The 16276-nt window shown below is 36.7% G+C and overlaps 1 protein-coding gene across 3 annotated transcripts in view; it reads left to right on the top strand.

Moving 5' to 3' along the window:
* LOC136697481 (sodium-dependent lysophosphatidylcholine symporter 1-like) overlaps positions 1–16276 on the top strand; it is a 39880-nt gene that overhangs the window by 2867 nt on the left and 20737 nt on the right. For all 3 annotated transcript variants that reach the window (XM_066672622.1, XM_066672624.1, XM_066672623.1), the window contains exons 4-7: positions 5707–5839; positions 7156–7234; positions 14026–14210; positions 15591–15681. In XM_066672622.1, coding sequence (XP_066528719.1) covers positions 5707–5839; positions 7156–7234; positions 14026–14210; positions 15591–15681 — 488 coding nt within the window. The remainder of the gene's footprint in view (positions 1–5706; positions 5840–7155; positions 7235–14025; positions 14211–15590; positions 15682–16276) is intronic.

The following is a 16276-nucleotide window of genomic DNA, read 5'->3' as shown; positions in this document are numbered from 1 at the left end:
TGCTGAATTGGTGAATTGGTGTACATATTTGTGCAAAAGACAAAGGTATCCCTTTCATTAAGGTATTCTGCTTTCAGAACAGCCGTAGTTCATCTGTCAGAAAAAAAATGTGTATAAAAATGTAACATGGTGAGGACAAGGATATAGTATGCAGAATGGGGTTTATTTTATACAGGGAAATGAGAGAAACAAAACACTAAAACAAATGTGAAGGCAGGAAAACATGGAACCACAATTTCACTAACACACAAACAGTGACAGAAAAGACTGAGACAAAATCATAGGGGCTTGTAAGCATGCAGTGGGCAGAGAATAGTGAATTCTGTCACATGGCTATGATACCTCACAGGTGCAGGGCATAGTTCCATAGGTGGGTAATATTGACATTTTTGCTGTATGAAAACATACAGCAAAGATGAAACTGACTAAATTCGAGAGTGCTAACTAGAATTACATGAAAGTAATTACAGACCAAATGTGCTACAAAACTAAATAACGCGAGTTACAAATGAGTTTCTGTGGTAATTTAAATAGTGAATAAAAACCTACAGACAAGTTAAACTTTAGCCGCGTTCAAATTAGTCATTTTTTCCCCCCTACAAACATTTATTCCACATTAAAATTGCAGAGCTTCTTAACATAAACGAGAGAACAGCATTTTCCCCACAATCGTAAACATTGCCTTTAATTATAGCCACATGGGGAGTAGAGTTTTTAAACCTACATTTAAAAATGCTTTAATTGGGAACATCTAACATCTATATAATGTGTGGCATAAAAGGGAAATGCTTTTTCACCTTTTTTGGTTTGGGTTCTGGGTTCTAACTCTTTAGCCAGTATCCATGGATCTAAGAGAGCTACTAGGTTTGTTTGTTTTATTAAGTCAAATCTATATTTCCAAAATCCATTATGTTTCCTTTGTTGTTTGATAAGATCAGCGTCGATAACAACATACAGATGCTGGTCATAAAATTAGAATATCATGAAAAAGTTGATTTATTTCAGTAATTACATTCAAAAAGTGAAACTTGTATGTTCTACTCATTCATTACACACAGACTGATATATTTCAAGTGTTTCTTTTAATTTGACATTTATAATTGACAACTAATGAAAACCCCAAATTTAGTATCTCAGAAAATTAGAATGTTGTAAAAAAGGTTTCATATTTTAGACACCTGGTGCTGCACTCTAATCAGCTAATTAACTCAAAACACCTACACAGGCTACACAATCATGGGGAAGACTGCTGATTTGACAATTGTCCAAAAGACAACTGTTGACACCTTACAAGCAGGGCAAGACAAAAAGTCACTGCTAAAGTGTACAAGCAATAAGTATAACCGCACCCTGGAGAGGATTGTGAAACAAAACCTATTCAAAAATGTGGGGGAGATTCACAAAGACTGGACTGCAGCTGGAGTCAGTGCTTCAAGAACCACCACCACACAGACGTACGTAAGACATGGGTTTCAGCTGTCGCATTCCTTGTGTCAAGCCACTCTTGATCAAGAGGCCACGTCAGAAGTGTTTTGCTTCCAAAAAGGACTGGACTACTGCTTAGTGGTCCAAAGTTATGTTTTCTGTGAAAGTAAATTTTGCATTTTCTTTGGAAATCAATGTCCCATATTTACATGTTAACTTGCAAAATTTTAAGTATGTTTTAACGTGCAACATGTTTTGAATCCAATGGCCTTGCTGAATCTACATTAAGCCTTAACATAACAAATAATTACAAACAAATAATTAAATTCCAGTGTTTAACATTATGAACAATGTATTTTGGGAGATTTTGTATAAACATAAGTGTTATATTGTTGAACAATTTAAAGCATATTTTATTTTAAAGCATAAAGTATAACACGCACATCATGAACATATCCCAGATAGCAAAAAGGACCTGGCCGAGATCACACAAGATCTGGCCTGGATCCCTTATGGGCCAATATTGGAATGGATCCAGTTAACTGATCCAGGTCAGCACTGGCCACTGCAGGTCCAGTTCTCAGTAAAGTCTTCACTCCTACGGCCTAAATGTGGGCCACATCCAGTAGCCTCATTTTACATCTGAATCACCTCTGACCCAGATCTGCACGCTGGCATTTCAGATTCATTTGTCCTCCAGCCCAGATCTGCAGGTTCTCCAGCAGTTTTACTATTTTAAAAAATGAATTTAACAATCTACTGAAGGTAATTACATTATAACATGGAAACAATGAGATCTGCACTATTTTCACTAACAAATTAAGGAAAGCTCCTTTTAATTAGGCTTTAAAATATTAAACAACTATTAACTGTTTTTCTGTATTTTAAATACACCACAAATTCTCAGCCCTGCAGTACCCATGTTCTGCATATTTTTGTATTTTAAATTTTTTAACTTTAATTTTGTCTTTTAGTTCGAAGAAGATTTGTACTAGGCATATCAGAGAAAACACCAGAGAGAATTACAAGATTTTGTAAAACATGAAACTTCAAATAATGAATGAATTATGATTAACATTAGTGACAGTGCCATTCAGCACAGCAAAAGTTTATTTAATTAAACATTACATAACAGCATTAAATGTGTAAAATAGAAACCTAGATCATTTGTTGGGTGGCCTTTCCATGTATTCAGGCATGATGTGGCTTCAGCAAATATACCAAAAAGCCCAAACAAACAAAAAAAACTGATAAGTCACTAATGTTTACTTAAATGTAACTCACAAAATCTAACACATATCCAAAAGAATCATTATTTGTATGGTAAAATTACCCCAAATAATTATCTCCATGAAAATCAAGAGTCTTAAATCTTTCATAGCATCAAAAACACCACTGCAACACCCTAAGTAATAATTTAATCAATTAGGATACACAGCTAACTCTAATGTTGTAAATGTCACTGATGACTTTTTCAAAATTGCCGCCTACATTTACATGTGCAAATGCTTTCTTCCTTCCAAATATGGTAGTGACACCCTCTTAAAAAAAGTTCATACCACCCAACTGTTGTGAGATTTTGTATAAACATAAATACATTATATTGTTGAACATTGTAAAGCATAAAACCTAAGTCATATACGAGTTAACGAGCAAAATATTAAATATGTGTTAATGTGCATGCATCAACATATTTTGAGCCCAACGTCTTTTCATACGTTACAGTAAATAAATACCAGTATTTGAGAAGAAATTTCCCATGACATTTTCAAAAACTTTTGGAATTATCTATTTTTCAAAGATGTATCCAGACCTGGAAATTGATATTTTCATATTCAATAACTTTTCCAGTTTTTTCATGACGGTACGAAACCTGTAATGTGGTGTTAAAAACATCTGGAAGGTATTAAAAAAGTGTCTTAACCATGTTCTTAAACAGTTCATATCGTGAAGGACGACTTTAAACAGACAAATTAACAAAACTCCAACCGTTACTCATCAGAAATGCCAGAGAACCGAAAGGGCTGCAGTAGCAGCTGCATTCGTGGAGTGACCCTTAGGTCAGTTCAGTGCAGTGGCCCTGGGCCAGGTGCTGCCATTAATCAGTAACACATCAGAGATTAGAATCACAAATAGAACCCGGACTGGATCATGATTCGATCCGCTATTCGTAGCCTGACTGTTATGCGGATCTGCCGGAGTGAAAACGGATACGGATCGGACTCATCTGCTGTCGTCTATTATACGGTGTGTTGTACAGTGCACCCCTTCACTGCAAAGATGACTACAGAATTCACTGCTGGGAAAAAAAGCCACCTTTATTGAGATTTTTGTTCAGTTCTCACGTTTTTAATAGAACTGTATACAATGAAATGTGTCTTCGCACACATTCTACGTGTTTTCTGAAAGAGGAGGATCTGGAAAGTTAATTTCACTTGGGGTTTGTGTTGACACGGTATTGTTTAGGTAATATGCCATTAAAACAGTGTTTATCATAATTTATCAATGTGAATGAATTACGCTTCAGTATGTGTCACATTTATAGTGTGAGTGAAAAATTATGCTTGTTTATTGTTTGATACAAAATTGTGAAATGCTTTAGAACATTTTATGAAGAAAATAATTTTTATATTTAATATTATATTTTATAATATTTTATATTAGTAATTATATATTATATTTAATTATATTTTAGGATATTTGTCATACCCTGGCCTATCTTGTTTGTTTTCCCCCGCCATGTGGTTATGTCTGTTTGTTGTTGTTCCTAGCTCCGCCCTGGTTCCACCCAAGTCCCACCTTAGTCTTGCCTCTGTCTTGTTATTGTCTTCAGGTGTTCCTCGTTTGTTGGTCTAATTAAGCCCCCTTGTCTCACGTTCTGGTGTCGAACATTTCACCTGTGTTTTGTCGTGTTCCCAGTCCGGTCCTGTCGTTGTGTGTCATTCTCGTTTTCCCTTGATTCCAGTTCCCAGTCTCGTTGTGTTTCCAGTTGCTCGTTTTGTCTATCTCTTGTGAATAAAGTTTGTTGTGTTGTAGCGAGTGCGTCCGCCTCAGTCAGTCCCCTTCCCTCGCGCCTAACAATATTAAATGCCAGAGTGTTTTATTGTGAAAAATAAACTTGGTTTATAAACGTGGGGACCAGCTCGCTAGTGTCTATCTTTAAATAAATAAATAAATAAATAAATGTAATTATACCGCGACCCTGAAATGGAGAAGCGGAGAAGAAAATGATGATGATGATGATGATGATGATATATGTAATTATAATATACACTGCATATACGATGTATAAATCCCTCACTGCAAGAAAAAAAATCTATTTTTTAATTGAGATATTTTTTCTATGTTCAACAAGGTTTAATGTCAACAAGGTTTTTAATGTAGATAGAGAAGTAAATATAAATAATAATAAATAATAAATAAAATAGTTCATGCACAACATTGCAGATCATATCTCTGTTCTGTGTGTTATCTGAAGTGATGATAGTACATTCTGTGCTGTGTGTTATCATGAATAATAAAGAGGGGCAGGGGTAGTGTTTAAGCAAAATCTGTTAAATCTGCTTGATTTTCTATCTTCAAATACATAGGTAATTTTGAAAAACTGCTGAAGGACTTGTCTTTAATATAAAAAGAAACAACTACTGAGTAATAAGATGACTTGTATTATACCATATAGTATTTCAGTTATACCTGATCCGTTCTGTTACAACATATGTCATCTTCAGCTTTAGGCATTTTATGTAATAGACCACTTGTAAAACTCTGTGACTCTATGCAAAAGTTTCAGCAATGGGAAATGGACATGACTATAATAATACATTTGACATTCTTAGATTCCAGACAGGTCTATATTTACATCTATTGGTACCTTTAGCTAGCTAGCATGTACCAGTCATTTATTCCTTAGAATTTCTCTACATATCTACATTAGCCATTGTAGATGCACAAAAAATAATTCTGTAATTCTGTTTCCAAGACTGAACGGGTGCAGAAAAATAAAAAAAATATATATTAGAAGACCACACATTCAATATACTCAGTCTTGGAGACTTTTGTGTAAATATATAAATTACAATAATATATAGTCTCAAATAATGTCACAGTACAGTACAGTATTTCAGTTTAGCAGGGGTCATATGTTCTGATCCTAAAGAGTAAAATCCAGCTTGTTTATTTGCCAACTCTATGTGTAGCTCTTTTATTTCCATTCAATTCTCACTCAGATTTTGTTTACTTGCTCAGTCACTCATGTCCACTGTTCCTGTTTCTCCCCTTCAGGATTGTGTACAGTACACCCTTGGGAGTGGTCTCCTACATCTTAGCATGGTACACGCCTCAGGACAGCATGTCTGCAGCCTCCAGCTTCAGTTGGTACTTCATATGGAGCTGTCTATTTGACACTTTCATGAGTGTAAGACCACTGTCATGACCAAATTGTCACTGTCCACAGAAAAACATGTATCTACATTTTTGTGAATTTGTTGTTTACTACACCATTTGAATGCAGTAGCATTAAATAACCTTAACTAAGTCATTATCTGTAAGCGCTTATCCAGTTCAGGGTCATGGTGGGTCCAGAGCCTACCTGGAATCATTGGGCGCAAGGCGGGAATACACCCTGCGGGGGGCGCCAGTCCTTCAAAGGGCAACACAGACACATTCACTCACACACACAGACACTTATGAGCAGCCAATCCACCTACCAACGTGTGTTTCTGGACCTTGGGAGGAAACCAACGCACCCAAAGGAAACACATACGGACACGGAGAACACACCAAACTCCTCACAAACAGTCACCTGGAGCAGGACTTGAACTCACAACCTCCAGGTCCCTGGAGCTGTATGACTGCGACACTACCTGCCACGCCATAAAATGTTTTTACATTTAATTCATTGGAAAGTTAAGAGGGTTTTTCCCTTCCTCTGTAAAGTCACTAATTTGGAGATGAATGTTTTTCTTTGGACAGCGACAGTATAGTATATAACCTATGAACCAATTCAATTAAAATTTACCAAAATAACATTAAATAAATAACATTGAGCATCACTATTAGGTAACAATGTATTACAATTCCCACAATTAAAACTCAACAATGCAGAAAAATTCTTTTTGTGGCTATAGAGCCTTATTTGGGGAAACTGAATTGTGTAATAAAATTAAAGGATCTGGACATTTAAAAAAATATATAGACAGTGTTTGGAATTGTTACTTAATTTTGTGATATGGTTGCCTGTAGTTAAATACACCTACTGTGTTTATATCTTAATTCACCAGCAATTATACTTTATAATTATATTACTATATAAGTGTACACAAAGTAATTAGTCTGCCTGTTGCTTCACAATGTATCAAAACTATCAGGTGTAATTTATCAGGTCTACCAAGGACTGTAGGCCCACATGTGATTAGATATTATAGGATTTCCCAGTGCTACCATGCAGCTATTTTTGCTGTGCTTATTATGGTCCATGATTCAAATAATATTGGGTTAGTGGTTCAGTGCTGTTTCCTTTCCACAGATAGGATGATGGGTGATGAACGGAGCGTAGAAATAGATGAACAGCAGCAAATAATTGTTTACCCAAAGAATGTACCTATATTTTAAGTGAATCTGATAAAATGTTTGTGGTAACAAGTTTGGTGCTTCTAATAAACTGGAAGTTTAGGGTATTTAGAAAACAAGATGAGGATGGTCCCCTTCACCAATTTTTCTACTCTTTCTCAGTGCTACCATGTGCCCTACTCCTCCTTGAACATGTTTTTGGGAGGGGGCGAAAAAGACAGAGACTCAGCCACTGGCTACAGTAAGACACACCACCTTTTGTATATTTGGTCTTTAACAGGTGTAGATGATTTTTCACATACAGTAAACATTGATGAATTTGTATATAATTAATGTGTGTTATTTAGAAAATATCAAATTAATAGTTTTTTTGTTGTATATTTTAATGTGTATTTTTAATCTTTAGTATTTGTGACACAACAAAAAAAATGCAATAGCGTATTTTGTATGACAACTTGACAGGAGTAGTGATAGATGCATAACACAATGTACTGTAAATCCTTTAGAAGATGAGTATAGTACAGGGTGGAGCATTTATATGGATACACCTTAATAAAATGGGAATGGTTGGTGATATTAACTTCCTGTTTGTGGCACATTAGTATATGGGAAGGGGGAAACTTTTCAAGATGGGCAGTGACCATGGTGGCCACTTTGAAGTCGGCCATTTTGGATCCAACTTTTGTTTTTTCAGCATCAAACTTATTGGTAATTTCACAAGAAAAACAATGGTTTGCTTGGTTTTAACGTAACTTTATTCTTTCATGAGTTATTTACAAGTTTCTTGGCCGACTTCAAAATGGCCTCCATGGTCACCACCCATCTTGAAAAGTTTCCCCCCTTCTTCACCCAAACAGGAAGTTAATATCACCAACCATTCCCATTTTATCAAGTTGTATCCATATAAATGACACACCCTGTAGTGAATAATGCTGTGCGTCTATATATAGCCCTTATTTCCTTTGTATAGAAGCACTTTGTAATATTTTTTTACATTTACAGACTGTAGCCCATCAGTTCCTCTGCATACATTGTCCACTTTTACACTGTTCATCAAAGGTCATCACCTCCACAGGACCACCACGGAGCATGTATCATTTGGGTGGTGGATCATCCTCAGCATATGCTATTACGAGTGGAACAGACATAGCACCAACATAAATGTCCACGACCGGACCTCTGAGATGGCACTCTGCTGAGGCAGACACACATAAGTGAGCTCCTCATAGTCGGTATATGAAAAATACCTCCTATCAAAATAAAATTATACTAAAGTTGTTTTAACTTGGGGGCGGCACAGTGGTGCAGCAGGTAGTGTCGCAGTCACACAGCTCCAGGGACCTGGAGGTTGTGGGTTTGATTCCCACTCTGGGTGACTGTCTGTGAGGAGTCGGTGTGTTCTCCCCGTGTCCGTGTGGGTTTCCTCCGGGTGCTCCGGTTTCCCCCCCACAGTCCAAAAACACACGTTGGTAGGTGGATTGGTGACTCAAAAGTGTCTGTAGGTGTGAGTGTGTGAGTGAATGTGTGTGTGTGTGTGTGTGTGTGTTGCCCTGAGAAGGACTGGCGCCCCCTCCAGGGTGTATTCCCGCCTTGCGCCCAATGATTCCAGGTAGGCTCTGGACCCACCGCGACCCTGAACTGGATAAGTGGTTACAGATAATGAATGAATGAATGTTTTAACTTGAGGATAAAGAGAGGGAAACTATCGAAGCGTCATAAGAGTGACAAAAAGATATACAACACCGGAGGAAACTCGGATGTGAGTGAAAAAGCAGAGCATGGGGAAGATGGTGACGGTGAAGAAGCTCGCCACAGCCAAGATGCACTGCTCAAATGTTTAGTGCTGCTTCATGAAGAGCTAAAGGCATTAAACAGGATATAAGACGGGGTTTAAGTAAATTAATCATTAAAGTTAAGAAGACCTCCTTTTGTTTAAAGAGGAAGTTTTGAGAGTCAAAACATAAGGATTACGGAGGCTCAAACACGGATATCAGACATGGAATCAGCCTGCCTGGAGTTGAAAGATGCTCTGATAACGATGCTTAGAAAGAACAAGGAGATGCAGGATAAGATAGTTGACCTGGAGACGCACTCTAGAAGAAATAACCTACGAATATATGGAGTTCCAGAAGGAAGAGAAGGGAAATTGGTCTCAGAATTTGTAAGTTAAACAAAAGTCACATTGACCTGCCTGATGAGGTTGAGCTCCAAATTCAGAGGGCACACAGAGCACTGATTCCAAAGCCGACTATAGCCTCATCTCTGAGATTAATAATAGTGTACTTCTTGCAGTTTCATAATAAAGAGTTCGTTCAAAGGAAAACCTGGCAGCAGATAGTTGAAACTGATGGTAAACAGCTTTAGTTTGATAGTGACTATGCCGCAGACATAGAGAAGCGTAAGGCGTATGGGCCCATCAAAGCAGCTTTAAAGGAGAAGGGGATTCCAGATTACAGATCTATAGGAGTGCAGATGAGTCAACTCAGGACCAGATTTTACAAGGTCTTCAGGTGAAAATGACAACACAGATGAGCGACCTGATGAACAACTGAGGAACAACTGAATGAGAAGTTGCAATGGAAATGCACAAACACTACAGGCAGAGCAGCTCAACGTGCAAGAGAAAAGCTCACAGAGTTTAGAAGAGACTTGTAATGTCAGAAACAAAATGGATTAGGAGTTAAAGGTACCCTAGATGGTACATACAACAAGTAATTTGAAAAAAAAAAGAGGCTTCTACTGGTATAGAGGGGGGAAATAATTTTTTAAATTGAGGAATATATTAAGGTTTTGCGTTTTTACATTCAATAATTTATTCACCCTATTGTCCCTTTTGGAGTGATTTGCCCTTCCGGATTTGCCCTTGATGAAATCGCCTACGTAAGCACTAAATGTCTAGTAGAAGTGAAAATTATTTGACTACTAGGGAGGGCATTTATATTTATAAGGCATTGTACCCTCCTCCCACCAACAGGAAAAACAGAGGATGGCAAATGTCACCCTTTAATTTGGAAGTCACAAAGTTCTATGTTCAATTGAGGTTCCAGTGTTCATTTACTTATTTAGTGTCTGGGTTTAAACTACTTAACAAACCTATAATCAGGTATGAAAGAGAAAAATTTTAAGATACTGTCATTGAATATTAATGGTCTGAAAAATCCCGTGTCCGCATGGGTTTCCTCCGGGTGCTCCGGTTTCCTCCCACAGTCCAAAAACACACATTGGTAGGTTGATTGGCGACTCAAAAGTGTCTGTAGGTGTGTGTGTGTTTTGCCCTGAGAAGGACTGGTGCACCCTCCAGGGTGTATTCCCGCCTTGCGCCCAATGATTCCAGGTAGGCTCTGGACCCACCGTGACCCTGAATTGGATAAGCGGTTACAGATAATGGATGGATGGATGGTCTGAATAATCCTATTTAATGACAGAAAATAATGTGCAAATTAAAGAAGAATAAATCACAGATTATATACTTGCAAGAAACACATTTATCCGGAAAGGATTGTGAGAAACTTGGTTTGGCTATACTGATATATTCTATAGTTCATTTCTAAATGGTTGTAGAAGGGGTGTGACTATATTGATTTCTAAATCAGTGAAATTTGAATGCATTAAACACGTTAGTGATAAGGAAGGAAGGAAGATTTATTATTGTTAAAGGGAAACTGGAGGGCGAAACAGTGACATTGGTTAATGTATATACCCCACTTAATAGTGGAAAGCATTTCTTTAAAATCTTGCTTGATAACATAATTGTGGAAATGAAAGGAATATAAATTTGTGGAGGTGACTTTAACATTGTGATGAGTAGTAAATTGGATACAACAAATAATAAGAATATAAATGTTACAAAAATGATCAGAACAACATTTAAAGTATTTGGTATAATAGACATCTGGAGAGAACTTCATCCCTCTAAAAGGGATTACACACATTATTCTGCTCCTAATGATAGTTACGTTAGAATAGATTATTTTTTATGAATAAAAAGGACATATACAAAGTTAAAGAATGTGAAATAAAAGAAGCTGACGTATCAGATTACTGTGCAGTTGATATAATAATCCAGTTAAAAACACAGGATAAAAACAGATTGAATGTTGTAATTCTAAAAAACAAATCAATTGTAGAAGAAATAAAGAATTAAAAGGTAATATAGATAAAATCTTAAGCACAGAAATTGAAATGAAGGCAAGATACCTAAACAATCTTATTATGAAGTAGGAACAAAGGCAACCAGATTATTGGCAAGAAGTTTGAAAAAACAACAGGTCGATAGGACAATTTATAAGATAAGAGATATAATTACAAATTAAATAACTTATGACCCTAAAAAAATAGAAAATAATTTTGTGAATTATTATGGGAGTTTGTATAGCCAACCCCCCTCAGCAGACCTTGACCAAATGAAAGCATTTCTTGAGACACTGGACCTACCAGCAATTGGGGAAAACCAAAATTATATTTTAACTTTATCCATTACAAAAACAGAAATAGAGAAGTCTATGGGTAGATTGAAAACAAATAAATCCCCTTGTAGTGATGTTCTACAAACCGGATTCCAAAAAAGTTGGGACACTAAACAAATTGTGAATAAAAACTGAATGCAACATCTAATATTTTATCCAGAATAGAACACAAATCACAGATCAAAAGTTTAAACTGAGAGAATGTATCATTTTAAGGAAAAACATGATTCAAAATTTCATGGTGTCAACAAATCCCAGAAAAGTTGGGACAAGGCCATTTTTACCACTGTGTGGCATCCCCCCTCCTTCTAACAACACTCAACAGACGTCTGGGGACAGAGGAGACCAGTTTCTCAAGTTTAGAAATAGGAATGCTCTCCCATTCATGTCTAATACAGGCCTCTAACTGTTCAATCATCTTGGGCCTTCTTTGTCGCACCATCCTCTTTATGATGCGTCAAATGTTCTCTATAGGTGAGAGATCTGGACTGCAGGCTGCCATTTCAGTCCCCGGATCCTTCTCCTACGTAGCCATGATGTTGTGATTGCTGCAGAATGTGGTCTGGCATTATCTTGTTGAAAATTGCAGGGTCTTCCCTGAAAGAGATGACGTCTAGATGGGAGCATATGTTGTTCTAGAACCTGAACATAATTCTCTGCATTAATGGTGCCTTTCCAGACATGCAAGCTGCCCATGCCACAAGCACTCATGCAACCCCATACCATCAGTAACGCAGGCTTCTGAACGGAGCGTTGATAACAACTTGGGTTATCCTTGTCCTCTCTGGTCCGGATGACATGGCGTTCCAGTGTTCCATAAAGAACTTCAAATCGTGATTCATCTGACCACAGAACAGTCTTTCATTTTGCCACACTCCATTTTAAAAGACCCCTGGCCCAGTGCAAACGTCTGAGCTTGTGGAGCTTGCTTAGAAATGGCTTCCATGCACTGTAGAGTTTCAGCTGGCAACGGTGGATGGCACGATGGATTGTGTTCACTGACAATGCTTTCTGGAAGTATTCCTGAGCCCATTCTGTTATTTCCTTGACAGTGGCATTCCTGTTTGAAGTGCAGTGATGTTTAAGGGCCCGGAGATCACGAGCATCCAGTAGAGTTTTACGGCCTTGACCCTTACGCACAGCAATTGTTCCAGATTCTCTGAATCTTTTGATGATGTTATGCACGGTTGATGATGATAACTTAAAAGTCTTTGCTATTTTACGCTGGGTAACACCATTCTGGTATTGCTGCACTATCTTTCTGCACAACAATGGTGGAATTGGTGATCCTCTTATCATCTTGGCTTCAGAGAGACACTCTGAGAAGCTCTTTTTACACCCAATCATGTTGTCAATTGACCTAATTAGTGTTAATTGGTCTTCCAGCTGTTCGTTATATGCTCAATTTCCTTTTTCCAGCCACTTATTGCTACTTGTTCCAACTTTTTAGGGATTTGTTGACACTGTGCAATGTTGAATCAACATATTTTTCCTTTAAAATGTTACATTTACTCAGATTAAACTTTTGATCTGTCATCTATGTTCTATTACAAATTAAATATTGACATTTGTCATCTCCACATCATTGCATTCAGTTTTTATTCATAATTTGTTTGTGTTCCAACTTATTTGGAATCCGGTTTGTACCATCCAAGTGGTATAAAACATTTAGTAAAGAACTCCTACCTTTACTGGAGACAGCATTAAACTACACACTTGAGCACAGCGAATTACCACCATCCTGGAATGAAGCTATTATATCAGTAATTCCCAAAGGCAATAACAATGAAACCTGCTCAGCTTACAGACCTATATCTGTACTTAATATAGATAATAAATTATATACATCGATTATAGCAAAAAGATATGAGCAGTTTATGAATGAAATTATAGATGAAGACCAGACAGGCTTCATTAAGGGATGCCAGACTCAAGATAATATAAGGAGAACTTTACACATTATAGAACATGTTAAAAAAATTAAATTAGTGCAGTTCTAATAAGTCTCGATGCTGAAAAGGCGTCTGATAGCATTAATTGGACATTTTTATACCAGGTACTTGAGAAATTTGGACTGAATGAGAAGGCAGTTAATTGTATTACAATTGTAAGGACACTGGTTAAATAATTTCATGACTCAGGAGATTGGTGCTGAATGCTTTGCTTTGATAAACTGATAAATTCCTTTTTAGAATTTAGGGTAGTTAGAGAAATTCCCTCATATATTAACCTCCCTCCTACCTCATGTAACACTGTATTACATTTCATTAATTGAATGTATAATCAATATTCATTATTTTATATTACATTTAATAAACCAGTTGTTTGATAAAACCAGTACTTGGTGACTGAACAGGTAAAGATAATACATATTACTTAATGGCTCTCAACCATGGAGCTTAACAAAATTAATTAAATAATTAATTATTAATTAAATAATAATTAATAATCACTGACCCTGCTACATAATGAATGAATGATTTTTTTCATTATATTTTACATTTTCGTTTAGAAAAATACACTTTGTGAATTGATTTGTGTTACTTGTGTACTCTTCTCTTTTTAGGGATGGGGATGGAGATGTTTGCAGTATTGCTAGGTGCAGCCATTCAAGGTCAAATTGTGGGAGTCTACCATGCTAAGAGAGTGCATGTCTGTAGCCATCTGAATGACAGTGCCACACTTGGAAACTATTCACTTGAAGTGGAGGTTAACTTCACTGCACCTCTCTCTGAGACTCTACAGAACACGGTGAGCCCTCAACACACACACACACCCAGACCCACGCAATATATATTATCTGAAAAAAATATCAGCCACAAAGAATACACATATATGTTGTCTCAGAAATACCTTGCCGTTTCCGATATAGATCTAGTAGAAATCATGTAGATGTTTAGAAATTTCACGTTCATAGTTAATATTAAGATAATGAATATTGAAAAGTCATAGCTTAAATATTTTTGGTTTCACTGCTCTGCTCTTTCCTATGCAGCAGGACATACTGTTAAGAAACAAGTTGTGGATGCAGAAAATCCAGTTAAAATATTCAGTATTTAATCCCTGGGGCATGGATAGGAAACATAAGACTATATGAAAAATCTTACCATACTGTCTTTTATTCATTTTTGAGCAGAATGTACTGTTAATTTGTGTCTGTGCCTTTGCTGTGCCATTACTGAGCATTGGTTCAATTTCTGATATTTTCTGGTCAGTATTTAATAAAATGTGCTATACTGAATGTTTTGGTTTGTTAGAAATTAAACTTGATATTCTCATTCATAAACTTGGAAATATCCCCTTGTGGAGCTGTTCCTTAATGTGAGTATGTGATATTCCTTGTGGTGCAGTTCAAATAGAAATGTGCAAAGCTCCTCTTGGAATTAGTTTTGATGGTGAAATTCAGACGTGAATCTGTTGATATACAATATGAACAGAATATAACTATATATTGTTGAATAATTAATTATGGAATTGCACCTAAATAACAAGTGAAAACAATGACATCAACATCAGACCTATGAGGGTAAAAGTACACAATTTATTTAAATGTACTTCATTCGGCGGCATGGTGGCACAGCAGGTAGTGTTGCAGTCACACAGCTCCAGGGACATTGAAGTTTGTGGGTTCGAATCCTGCTTCAGGTGACTGTCTGTGAGGAGGTTGGTGTCTTCTCCCTGTGTCTGTGTGGGTTTCCTCTGGGTGCTCAAGTTTTCTCCCATGGTCCAAAATCACATGTTGGTAGGTGGATTGGTGACCCAAAGAATTGTCCATAGGTGTGTGTGTGTCACCCTGTGAAGAACCGGTGCCCCCTCCAGGGTGTGTTCCTGCCTTGTGCCCAATGATTCCGGGGCCAACCACGACCCTGAATTGAATAAGTGGTTACAGACAATGAATGAATGACTGTACTTTATTCATAGATTTATTCAGGATAGTGGTGACAGCCTATTACAGCATCTGTAATCGTTACTTTTTACACCAGTTAAATTCCCTGTAAAACAGATCATATTGGTCAGAGTTTTGTTCATTTTTGCTCATTGTATATATAACTTTATCTCATGTTTGATCTCAAAAACACACAGTCCTAATTACATAATTATTAGTAATAGTTGTCTGTTGATATTCTACAGAGAAAAGCATACTTGATTTCTGCATTGGTGATAGGAGCTCTCTACTTCATCAGTTGCCTTGTGCTGTTCTTTGGAGTGAAGGAGCAATTGGGTAAATATTGACCATTAGAGTAATATCCTATTTTTGGGTAACACTGAAATGTCTCTTGAATTGTCAGACTAATGTACACATTTGAAACAGAATTTCAGCATAATATAAAATGAAACATATACAAATCAAGTTAATTTTATTTGATGCAATATACGATAATGTAAAATGTCCAATAACAGCATTTATTCTTCACTATAAAATAAATGTACTTCTCTCTCTCTCTCATGAGTATTTATACTTATTCTCACATCGTACTTTTCGTCATTTAAAATGGACATACAAAAGGACCAATCACAAGTCTACTATTCTAGCATGATCTGTAGAAGGACAGCCAATTAGAATGCAAATGGCAGAATCTTGACAGTGAGGTCAGATTTGTGCACTGAAAGACTCTCCATCAACTTGTGAGAGGAGCATCTGTGGCTGAAACTAATTTATACTGGTTGCTTCTGAGGACAATAGATAGACAAACATAGATCATTGACATTTACAAAATAAGGACTGACTTACCTCTTAGTCATTTATAGTTTATTCTTAGCGCTGCTTCAAGAATCATGTGCCGGATAAAACTTTCTTTACTTGACAGAAAAGTGTA

Source organism: Hoplias malabaricus, chromosome 5, assembly GCF_029633855.1.
Source record: "Hoplias malabaricus isolate fHopMal1 chromosome 5, fHopMal1.hap1, whole genome shotgun sequence".
NCBI lineage: Eukaryota > Metazoa > Chordata > Actinopteri > Characiformes > Erythrinidae > Hoplias > Hoplias malabaricus.
Note: the sequence above shows the minus strand (reverse complement) of the source record. Positions and strands in the feature narration are given on the sequence as shown.